We start from the raw sequence: 12,644 nt of genomic DNA on the forward strand, positions 1-12,644 counted from the left end.
TATAGGGCAGTGTCTGAGGCAGGAGAAAATATGACTGTCAATATAGGGCAGTGTCTGAGGCAGGGGGAAAATATGACTGTCTCTATAGGGCAGTGTCTGAGGCAGGGGCAAATATGACTGTCACTATAGGGCAGTGTCTGAGGCAGGGGGAAACAACTGTCACTATAGGGCAGTGTCTGAGGCAGGAGAAAATATGACTGTCACTATAGGGCAGTGTCTGAGGCAGGGGGAAACAACTGTCACTATAGGGCAGTGTCTGAGGCAGGAGAAAATATGACTGTCACTATAGGGCAGTGTCTGAGGCAGGGGAAAATATGACTGTCTCTATAGGGCAGTGTCTGAGGCAGGGGCAAATATGACTGTCTCTATAGGGCAGTGTCTGAGGCAGGGGCAAATATGACTGTCACTATAGGGCAGTGTCTGAGGCAGGGGGAAACAACTGTCACTATAGGGCAGTGTCTGAGGCAGGGGGAAAATATGACTGTCTCTATAGGGCAGTGTCTGATGCAGGGGAAAATATGACTGTCACTATAGGGCAGTGTCTGAGGCAGGGGCAAATATGACTGTCACTATAGGGCAGTGTCTGAGGCAGGGGGAAACAACTGTCACTATAGGGCAGTGTCTGAGGCAGGGGGAAACAACTGTCATTATAGGGCAGTGTCTGATGCAGGGGAAAATATGACTGTCTCTATAGGGCAGTGTCTGAGGCAGGAGAAAATATGACTGTCACTATAGGGCAGTGTCTGAGGCAGGGGCAAATATGACTGTCTCTATAGGGCAGTGTCTGAGGCAGGGGAAACAACTGTCACTATAGGGCAGTGTCTGATGCAGGGGAAAATATGACTGTCTCTATAGGGCAGTGTCTGGGGCAGGAGAAAATATGACTGTCACTATAGGGCAGTGTCTGAGGCAGGAGAAAATATGACTGTCACTATAGGGCAGTGTCTGAGGCAGGGGCAAATATGACTGTCACTATAGGGCAGTGTCTGAGGCAGGGGCAAATATGACTGTCACTATAGGGCAGTGTCTGAGGCAGGGGGAAACAACTGTCACTATAGGGCAGTGTCTGAGGCAGGAGAAAATATGACTGTCACTATAGGGCAGTGTCTGAGGCAGGGGAAAATATGACTGTCTCTATAGGGCAGTGTCTGAGGCAGGGGCAAATATGGCTGTCACTATAGGGCAGTGTCTGAGGCAGGGGGAAACAACTGTCACTATAGGGCAGTGTCTGAGGCAGGAGAAAATATGACTGTCACTATAGGGCAGTGTCTGAGGCAGGGGGAAACAACTGTCACTATAGGGTAGTGTCTGAGGCAGGAGAAAATATGACTGTCACTATAGGGCAGTGTCTGAGGCAGGGGGAAAATATGACTGTCTCTATAGGGCAGTGTCTGAGGCAGGGGCAAATATGACTGTCTCTATAGGGCAGTGTCTGAGGCAGGGGCAAATATGACTGTCACTATAGGGCAGTGTCTGAGGCAGGGGGAAACAACTGTCACTATAGGGCAGTGTCTGAGGCAGGGGGAAAATATGACTGTCTCTATAGGGCAGTATCTGATGCAGGGGAAAATATGACTGTCACTATAGGGCAGTGTCTGAGGCAGGGGGAAACAATTGTCACTATAGGGCAGTGTCTGAGGCAGGGGGAAACAACTGTCATTATAGGGCAGTGTCTGATGCAGGGGAAAATATGACTGTCTCTATAGGGCAGTGTCTGAGGCAGGAGAAAATATGACTGTCACTATAGGGCAGTGTCTGAGGCAGGGGCAAATATGACTGTCTCTATAGGGCAGTGTCTGAGGCAGGGGAAACAACTGTCACTATAGGGCAGTGTCTGATGCAGGGGAAAATATGACTGTCTCTATAGGGCAGTGTCTGGGGCAGGAGAAAATATGACTGTCACTATAGGGCAGTGTCTGAGGCAGGAGAAAATATGACTGTCACTATAGGGCAGTGTCTGAGGCAGGGGAAATATGACTGTCACTATAGGGCAGTGTCTGAGGCAGGGGCAAATATGACTGTCACTATAGGGCAGTGTCTGAGGCAGGGGGAAACAACTGTCACTATAGGGCAGTGTCTGAGGCAGGGGGAAACAACTGTCACTATAGGGCAGTGTCTGAGGCAGGGGAAATATGACTGTCACTATAGGGCAGTGTCTGAGGCAGGGGCAAATATGACTGTCACTATAGGGCAGTGTCTGAGGCAGGGGGAAACAACTGTCACTATAGGGCAGTGTCTGAGGCAGGGGAAAATATGACTGTCTCTATAGGGCAGTGTCTGAGGCAGGAGAAAATATGACTGTCACTATAGGGCAGTGTCTGAGGCAGGGGGAAACAACTGTCACTATAGGGCAGTGTCTGAGGCAGGGGGAAAATATGACTGTCTCTATAGGGCAGTGTCTGAGGCAGGAGAAAATATGACTGTCACTATAGGGCAGTGTCTGATGCAGGGGAAAATATGACTGTCACTATAGGGCAGTGTCTGAGGCAGGGGGAAACAACTGTCACTATAGGGCAGTGTCTGAGGCAGGGGGAAAATATGACTGTCTCTATAGGGCAGTGTCTGAGGCAGGAGAAAATATGACTGTCACTATAGGGCAGTGTCTGAGGCAGGGGGAAACAACTGTCATAATAGGGCAGTGTCTGAGGCAGGGGCAAATATGACTGTCAGTACAGGGCAGTGTCTGAGGCAGGAGAAAATATGACTCACTATAGGACAGTGTCTGAGGCAGGGGAAACAACTGTCACTATAGGGCAGTGTCTGAGGCAGGGGGAAAATATGACTGTCTCTATAGGGCAGTGTCTGAGGCAGGAGAAAATATGACTGTCACTATAGGGCAGTGTCTGAGGCAGGGGGAAACAACTGTCACTCTAGGGCAGTGTCTGAGTCAGGGGGAAACATGACTGTCACTATAGGGCAGTGTCTGAGTCAGGGGAAAAATATGATTGTCACTATAGGGCAGTGTCTGTGGAAAGACCGATATAAAGTAACGTCATTATCACTATAAGGGAAAATCTGGATAAGGGAACAATAAAAGAAAACGTCACAAAAGGGCATAACAGTGACAGAACAACAGGCCAGTGTCCATGGTAGGTAAAAATTAATGTACACACCACGATATGACACTTATTGTAGTGACAAATATGTATGGACATGTCACATTGCTTTACAGATATAGTGATGACATTTATTAGGCTTTGGGGAAAAGCTAGAGGGGGGACGACGACAACAACGTGAACCAATATGAACTAAATGTCTGTGATAACGTTGGGCAAAACACCTGAAACAATAAGGGTGATTTAAACGAAAGACTAACAAACCCATGTAGTTTCAATGTGTAGGAACAACGTGCTAATTCAATGCCAGTTAATTAGACAAAATTTGTTGGAAGGCTATAAGGTTGGCAATACACGTTGTTTCAGGAAATTGTTTACCAGGACTGACTGACTGACTGAGTTTGGTTTTACGCCGCTTTTAGCAATATTCCAGCAACATCACGGCGGGGGACACCAGAAATGGGCTTCACACATTGTACCCATGTGGGGATTCGAACCCGGGTCTTCGGCGTGACGAGCCAACGCTTTAACCACTAGGCTACCCCACCGCCCCCTGTTTACCAGAAAGTATACCAGGGTAGTACTAGTGTTCAACTAACAATAAGGTTAATTTGCTTTTTATGCAACGGATACATGATTCTAAATGTTAACACTTAATATATCCCACAATGCAATCATCACGAAACGAGATGTACCTGTCTTGACACCGGAAGCCCTTTGTCCCATCCGGGCACCGACACCTGTTGCCAGGGAGACATATGCCACCATTTTGACAGGCTGGGCGACAGTTTGCCCTGGGAGCTGAAATACGTATAAATATAACAAACAGCAAGAGTAGTGAAATACACTACAGATTACGGCTGAAGTCCGATATTGTGTTGACAATGGCGTGCTACAGTCGATGGTGATGATCAGCTGGCAGTCACAAAGGTATCTTGAGAGGTCTTCAAATATTTATGCTAACCTAACAGGTGCATATTTTCATGGTTAAATATGTGACCTTGAAGTGTATAGACTGAAGTGGTGACATAGGACAAATACATAGCCTCTGGTTTCTGAGCAAGAAAAACAGAGGTCCAAACAGGAATGGCCGCTAATATTTATGATTTACTACGCCTGTGATACAATTTCTGTTGTCAAGACAACCATTGTTCTCACTGTGGAGAGAGATTACACATGACACAGATGTGAGTGAGAGAGTAAGCATGGTTTGACTTCGCTTTTAGCAATATTCCAGCAATATCACGGCGAGGCACACCAGAAATGGGCTTCACACATTGTACCCATGTGGGGAACTGAACCCTCTTCGGCGTAACGAGCCAACGCTTTAACCACTAGGCTACCCCACCGCCCTGAGTGAGTGAGTGAGTGAGCTGGGTTCAACGAAGCACTTCATTTAGTCACACGAAAGCCTGTCAACTTTATATAGGAGTAAAGACCAGGCGGAAAATCTGACGAATTTAGTGACTACTACTGCTATGGTGTCGATAAACATAGAAACATAATCTGGTGGAACTGTCAAAGGGACACAACTCTGCCCCATTGGTGTCCAAAACAAAACTGCTGTTATAAATTCTTGGAAGTAAATATTATCTTTTCGTCTCATGTAATTGAAAAATACGTCGATGACACGTATCCCCAGTAATGTAGTGAGTGAGTATGGTTTTACGCCGCATTTAACAATATTCCAGCCATATCGCGGCGGCGGCCACCAAAAATGGGGTTAATCCATTGTATCCATGTGGGAAATTTAAACCCGGATCTTTGGCGTGATGAGCGAACGCTTTAACCGCTTGGCTACCCCACTGCCCCAAGTAATGTAGCATACCTATTTGGCATAGGTTTCCTCTGTATCCAGGCCGACACGTGCACTTGTTCAAGCCGACACATCTCCCTCCATTTCTACAACCCGGGCGACACCGAGGACGTGCTGTGGACCATTAGAAAAGGCAATATCAAAGTCACAAACGCGTCATGGGAAGCATTACTGACAAATATTTGACATATCCTCGATTAGGTGATAGAATGTTGTTTAATGCCTCAATCAGCAGTATTCTAGTTTATATCGTGGGTACAGTAAAATACTTCCGGGACATGTAACCCGGAAGTTAATTGCATTAGCAACATCCATACTTTATAACCACATGCGAGCCTCTGTCGTTTCTCATGCTAAGTGGGAGGCCAGGGCTGGAACCAAAAGGGTTAAACCTAAAGGGGCGTCCAGATGTAGCATGGTCTCCGGACTAGAATGGCTCCAGGGTTACCAGATTGTCCTGACATCGAGGGTCAGGTCTGGTGGGGCGCTCGGACTAAAACCATTCCACCTAGCCTACTGACAGAAATGACGTTTGCTATTCACAATTTTGACTTGTAACCCGAGTTTTTGTTCTTGATCTGCCCTTGCATGTATTTGCAAAGTGAGCCACAGTGGGAGCAGGAAACGGTTCCCGAACACCTGGTATCATCAATTCGTGCTCATGATATAGACGGAATCTTACACTCGTTGTTATTTACGATTCTCACAAGGTTCCGACATGGAAACACACTGTCCCCACATACTTCCCGACTCTCTACAAAGAATGTACTACATGGCCGACTATTGATTTAATAACCATTAATCAATTTCCATGTATAACGTCAACAGGATTAACACCAGTACATTGAGCGGTCAGTTCAGTTGCCTTTACACGTTCCAAGACCGTGTTGTGAATTATTCGTTTATCAATTGATTCAATCATACGGGCATTTTTGTATCAGCTCCGTCATTGTTTGCCGCATTTACATCTGACTTGCGACCGGTTTATTTTCGGAATCTCGAGAGCAATCAGAAAGAGAACACAATCAGGTCTCTGATAGGTCTTGGTTTGCTGTTCATGGGCAGAGAATATATATGTATGTCGACTTGATGAAGGCTCAAGATGCAGAAAGGGTTGTGACAATAAGGAACTTGAGATCTATACATGTTATTGTCCCATGAAACACAGAGCTTAGAAACACGGGGGCGGCCCGTGAACTAACTTGACAGGATCTGTATGAAAAGGAGTATACGTGATTACAACATCCATTGTTACACTAACACTTGGAATACAGGCACCTATGACGTAGACCAACCTAACATGAGACCCATGTAAGATTGTTACGGGACCCATGTAAGATTGTTATGCGACCCATGTAAGATTGTTACGCGACCCATGTAAGATTGTTACGCGACCCATGTACGATTGTTATGCGACCCATGTAAGATTGTTATGAGACCCATGCAAGATTGTTGAGACCCATCCAAGATTGTTATGAGACCAATGCAAGATTGTTATGAGACCCATGCAAGATTGTTACGCGACCCATGTAAGATTGTTGAGACCCATGCAAGATTGTTGAGACCTATCCAAGATTGTTATGAGACCAATGCAAGATTGTTATGAGACCCATGCAAGATTGTTATGAGACCCATGCAAGATTGTTATGAGACCCATGCAAGACTGTTCATTTGCTGTTGATCGCCGAACTGAGCAATGTTCTTGCACTATATGAATTCTCGAGACTTGACCTAACAATCTGGTGATTGACATCATGAGCATCAGCAGACACAAAAGGGACACACCCGATCCATATCATCGCCTCCTACAAGTAGACGTTGCTGAAGAAAATGTCTAACCCACTTCTGCACCGGTCTATTCACTAAGACCTATAGTGTTGACATGCATCAATCTGTGAATACACAATGCCATTCAGAAAGTGGTGAAATGTAACACGTTAGTTTGGGGATCTCAGTAAAGTACAGATTCTAGTACTTTTAAATTCTATCCGGGATTCGACTCTCAGAGTCATGCACCTAATCGCCAGCCCAAAAAGTCAGACGCCTAACTCAGTGCACCCAGGCATTGGTAGTCTCGATCACGATCTATGGGTCTATTCGCCATGACGTGTTGACATGTTATGAGAGTATTCACTATGGTCTACAGTGTTGACATGTATTCACTATGGTCTACAGTGTTGACATGTTATGAGAGTATTCACTATGTTCTACAGTGTTCACATGTATTCACTATGGTCTACAGTGTTGACATGTTATGAGAGTATTCACTATGGTCTACAGTGTTCACATGTATTCACTATGGTCTACAGTGTTGACATGTATTCACTGTGGTCTACAGTGTTGACATATATTCACTATGGTCGACAGTGTTGACATGTTATGAGAGTATTCACTATGGTCGACAGTGTTGACATGCAGTCCGTCTATTCGCCAAGACCCACAGCGTTGACATGCATACTTTCAAACACAACCTACAGTTTTGACATGTTGAGAGTATTCACTGTGACCTACAGTTCTGACATCTTGGTCCCGAGAATCCCTTCTTACACATACAAACGTTCACTCGGATACATCGCCCGTCGTTTTCACACCCAGGAGAACAGGTGGCTGCAATTAGACACAACACAAAAGTGAGAGGGTAAGTTTATCAGCGATATTACCTATCTGAGATCTATTACCACGTGCGAGAAGAAAGTCCAAACTGAGGCAGACCGTGTGCCCCTGCAACTCCAAAATGGCTGACTTCCGGTAGCATGACGTGGAACATAAAGCTGACGGAACATATTTCAGTTATACTAAACTGAGGGGCAAAAGAAACGTCCCCGATCATTTTTGTATCATAAAATGATACAAACACGTGCAATTCAATGTTGAAATGTTTGATATAATTTTTGAATATATTATGCAGACTGTCATTACATAACAATTGAAACAATTTGCTGTAAGTAGAGTTTTTGTGACGTTTTTCACAGGAGGTTCAAATGTCCGGTTTTCGATCATGACAACACATGCACATCAGTACTGACAGAGTGTCTTTGAGTGTCCAACTCCTCAGTAGCGAGTGTGTCCACCTCTTGCAGCGATACATGCTGCCACACGACGTCGTGCAGAGTGCACAAGACGTCTGATCACGTGATGTGGGATGCGACGCCATTCTTCCTGTAGAGCTTGAGCCAAAGCGTTTCTTGTCTGTGGGGGATGTTGACGTTGCTTAACCTGACGGCCGAGATGATCCCATAGGTGCTCAATAGGTGATAAATCGGGGGATCTTGCTGGCCAAGGAATGACGTTTACGTTGTTGTTGTTCAGGAAGTTCCGGGTAACAACAGCAGTGTGGGGAGTAGCGTTATCCTGCTGAAACAACACGCCTCGATTCTGCTGGAGGAAGGGTAACACGACAGGTCGTAAAACAACATCAATGTATCGACGGGCATTCAGGTTTCCCTCTATCACCAACAAGTCAGTCTTCCTCTCGCCACAAATTCTCCCCCCACACCATCACACTACCGCCGCCAAACGTCTCAACTTCCTGAACGCAACAACGTGCTGTGCGTTCGTTCCGACGTCTGTAGACTCGTACCCGACCATCAGCTTTGTTCAACTGGAAGCGGCTCTCGTCACTGAAGAGTACCCGGCGCCAGTTCCGCGGCTGCCACTGCCGAACTCTACGTGCCCCTGCCAATCGACGACGTCGATGTTCACGCGTTAACGTCACGCCCCGGAATGGTCTGTAGGCTCTGATACCGAATCGGCGGAGTCGTCTGGATATGGTCCTTCTACTGACTGGATGGGTAAGGCTGGTTGTTGCTGATGACGTCACAGTCAGGAATCTGTTGCGCAGGTGAAGCACCCGTAAATGGCGGTCTTCCTGAGGGGTTGTTACGGGTGGTCTCCCTGTCCTAGGCCTGTCTGCAGTCCGACCTGTTGTTCTGAAGCGTGTCATCAGTCTGGTGATGGTTTTCTTGCTGCAACCCATGATTCTTGCAACGTGACTGTGAGAAGCACCCAGCTGCAACATCCCAATAGCTCGTTCTCTCTGTTCTGCCGTGAGTCTAGGCATGTTCTTTGTGTCCAACGTATTGAAGTGATGAATTCGAACAGTCGAGCATAATTTTTATACTGTACTTTCATACGGGTATGTTTCCACAGAAGCATGCAAAAAACGTGAATAAAAGCAATTTTCAAGCTTACAAAAAACTCCACGTGGATTTCCTTTCTGTGAGACGTGGGGATGCGTTCGGGAGATGTGTTCCTAAATAAATTTCCGTCATAACGAAAACAGAAGAAATGTTTTTTACAATTTTACTTTGGGGACGTTTCTTTTGCCCCTCAGTTTACGAAGTATTGTCACAGTACTCATGGGTCCTAAACGGGTCGAATCTGAGATTCGAACCCATCATAAATATAACTGACACGGACATATATTTTAACATTGTGTACGATCACAAATATTACAAACAATATCATGTCTATATTAGAGGCAGAACCAATAATATGTAAGTGTGTTGAATAGATAAAATCTTGTTATGATCTTGTTTGGGATTTGCTGCTTGCACTTTCAACCATGTTTCTGTTCAACACAATGGTAACCATGACAACTGTTTATATACGTACGTGTCTGGCACTGATCCCCCGTGAACCCTGATGAACACTGACACGTGTTGGGCGCCACACATCGCCCCCCGTTCCTACAGGGTATCTGACATACAGCTGAAACCAAAAACCAATAATATATCAGATGTATCTCAAAATTTCAAAGCTATGGAACAACCAGTCTCAACATACCCCCAAAACAGAATACACTTGAGTAAAGGGCAAGAAAGCGGTGAAAACTGCATAAATGATCCCTGAAAATCAGAAATGACATTAGGTGTTCGCGAAAAGGGTATCCTACTGGTATCATACCCTAAACTGATTCCCTCACGCTATTTCGCCCCCATAGAGGACGTTAAACCGGGTGACTGTCTCCACAAGAGTCAATAGTACCACTGTTTTTCGTAAAAACTCAAACATTAAGACAAATATATGGCACGAAGCACGGTTTACACAAAAATAGGGAGCGGACAATGTTATCTGTATCCCATTTAGACAACACTAAGGAAACAGTCTGGCCAACTCTAACCTCTCAAGCAGCTGTTCCCTGTCCAGCCAGCTGGACAAACACATCGGTTCCGCCTCAGACAAGTTCCCCCGTGACTGCATGGTGGACTGCAGATTGCTGGAAGTACAGTCACACAGGGTAAACTAGTGTGCCTCACAGTCCCTGAACCACATTAATTTCCCTACTGCCAAGCCCTCTCTGCAGTGCTAAAGCCCTAAATAATGCAAGTCTAGATTTCCTCAGGTTCTGAATCTCTGGTCTCCCTAGGGCTCCTCTTCAATATAAATGGGCTTGTTTGTTCTATCAAAATTATATATATTCAGAGACTAAGCCTTAGTCTAAGGGTAAACCAACTCAGCAGAATTCGATTCTACCAGCTCAAAACGGACTGACTGACTGACTGAGTTTGGTTTTACGCCGCTTTTAGCAATATTCCAGCAACATCACGGCGGGGGACACCAGAAATGGGCTTCACACATTGTGCCCATGTGGGAGATTCGAACCCGGGTCTTCGGCGTGACGAGCCAACGCTTTAACCATTAGGCTACCCGACCGCCCGCTCAAAACGGAGCTTAACTTTACTAGATATAAGTTGACAGTATTAGTTGTCAGCATAGAATGATAATGACATAAGACAAATGACTATTGAAGAATTGAATACGACGGTAGCAACTGGTTCTATTACAGCTACACGCACCCGAACATCCGGGTCCTGGGTATCCGGCGGGACACAGACATTTGTTCGGGGCCAGGCAGCGTCCGTAGTTAGAACACGGAGGGTCACATGTTGCTGGGTACAAGTACGACGTAAAATAGATACATCAATTAAACAAAAATGTTTAGAATTCATGAAATGCTATTATTTGTCAAAATTATTGTTCAAGTCAGACTCCTACCAGTGCATGCTAGGCCATGTGACCATGACCTCTTATGCAGACGGATAAAACTGACCATGTAATCGAGTCAGGACCAGGCTAACCAGTGGGTGATAGCATGATAAACTTTCCTTGTTGGGGGATGATGTCACACAATCCACACGTCGGATCCAGTAAATACTAGTGTTGGGAATTGGTTAAAATCTAATAATTGATGATTGGTCCATTACAACCGATCAATCATCGAAAATAATTGGTTAGAGTCATATATCAAATGTTCCTGTTATTTGTGTTAATGCACACAAAAATAAAGAAAAAACATGTAGTAATTTGTTTGTTTTTTAGCAAATTGCACAAAGTCCATTTGCAAATTTTGCATATTTAAATTATGATTAGTATGTTAGGAACACGTATTTCCCGGATTCTTTAAGATAAATTCAATCATGACTTGGAAAGAGCTTGTACATGTAGTGCTTATGAAATGTAAATTTAATGACACAGACAAAACCAGCCTTGTGAAAAATATTGTTAATGCAAACAAGTGTTCAAAGATTGGTCGTGTTCGATTATGAGAAAACATGTTCGATTGCTTGGTCGTTTAGTCACTGCGACCAATCTTCGATTATTTTCTATTAATCGGACCACCACTAGTAAATACTGAAATGTGAGGACACCTCACACCGCCAAGGTCCGATCTGAACGATACCACAATAAAAAAATTGTGTTATAATATGGCCGTTAGAACTGTGCCCAGTGCCCCGGGGTCGATTAAGATGGGAGTAGATGGGCGTAGGGAGGTAATTATGGACGGTGATGGTTATTGCGCATGTGTGACCACATCACCTGCGACATGACATCACGGCAACGACCCCTGTAACGACACTATTGCAGGCATTTATAGTTTTCACACATATTTTCCTGTGAATTAATTAACATGACAAATAATGTTCGAGATTTAAAACTGCACCGACAAACATGTTGTCATTCTTCTGGGGCAACCATTTAAATAGAAGTACGCCCCTTGACACAATCTCATACCTTTCCACAAAGTATATATTATACATGTTTAAATTATATCGGAGAACAGCGTATTTCTTCATGCACAATTATAAATCTGGCATTTCTAGGTAGGCCACATGTTACAATTCACTTGTGACCAACATAAATCTCAAAGTGTTTTGGTTCATATTACATCATTTATTAAAATATGGTAAAATATTGTTGATGGACTAACTGATACTTCAGCTGATCCTTGACAGAAACATCCAGATATTACTGAGATAATATACAGTAAGGCTCATTCACCCATCTGCAAATGGATATTTCAAAAACGGAATACCGCTATGTATAATTACGTTCACATTTCCTCTGGTTATTTCTGTTTTTGCGCATCTGATAGCCCTTCCGGCATGCGCACTGAAAACTTCCGGGCGTGTTGAGACATTCCTGCTCGCAGCCTGCGTTGCCCGATAAACACTCGTCTATGTCTGGAAGAAGTAACGTGACAAGTGGAACGTACAGAGAGGAGTATGACAAGTAAATGTATATACATGTTTGTTGATGGGTATACCACGACAACCGAGAACACCAAAGAGCGATTTCGATTTGATTTGAAAAGGCGCGGTGAATGACGAAATACAAGGTTCCAGCTAGACTATTTCTACGTGAAATCAAAACCACATGTGTCTCACTAGAAAAAGTTTAAAGTTCGATTTCCCATTCCCTGTCGAACTCGTAGACTACTGATAGGCTGTTAGTTAGTAATAACTCCACTGGGGGCTGGCGTGATGATCTAA

The 12,644-nt window shown here is 44.7% G+C and overlaps 1 protein-coding gene across 1 annotated transcript in view; it reads right to left on the reverse strand.

Moving 5' to 3' along the window:
- Window positions 1-2,928: 2,928 nt before the first annotated feature.
- Window positions 2,929-12,644, reverse strand: part of LOC124276818 (multiple epidermal growth factor-like domains protein 6) — a 37,164-nt gene continuing 27,448 nt past the window's right edge. The window contains exons 12-19 of the mRNA XM_046712469.1: window positions 12,204-12,335; window positions 10,671-10,763; window positions 9,995-10,090; window positions 9,487-9,582; window positions 7,384-7,479; window positions 4,885-4,986; window positions 3,752-3,857; window positions 2,929-2,965 (exon numbers count right to left, since the gene is read on the reverse strand). Of these exons, the coding sequence (XP_046568425.1) occupies window positions 2,929-2,965; window positions 3,752-3,857; window positions 4,885-4,986; window positions 7,384-7,479; window positions 9,487-9,582; window positions 9,995-10,090; window positions 10,671-10,763; window positions 12,204-12,335 (758 nt within the window). The remainder of the gene's footprint in view (window positions 2,966-3,751; window positions 3,858-4,884; window positions 4,987-7,383; window positions 7,480-9,486; window positions 9,583-9,994; window positions 10,091-10,670; window positions 10,764-12,203; window positions 12,336-12,644) is intronic.

Source organism: Haliotis rubra, unplaced genomic scaffold (assembly GCF_003918875.1).
Source record: "Haliotis rubra isolate DU_JTF1 unplaced genomic scaffold, ASM391887v1 Scf2134, whole genome shotgun sequence".
Taxonomy (NCBI): domain Eukaryota; kingdom Metazoa; phylum Mollusca; class Gastropoda; order Lepetellida; family Haliotidae; genus Haliotis; species Haliotis rubra.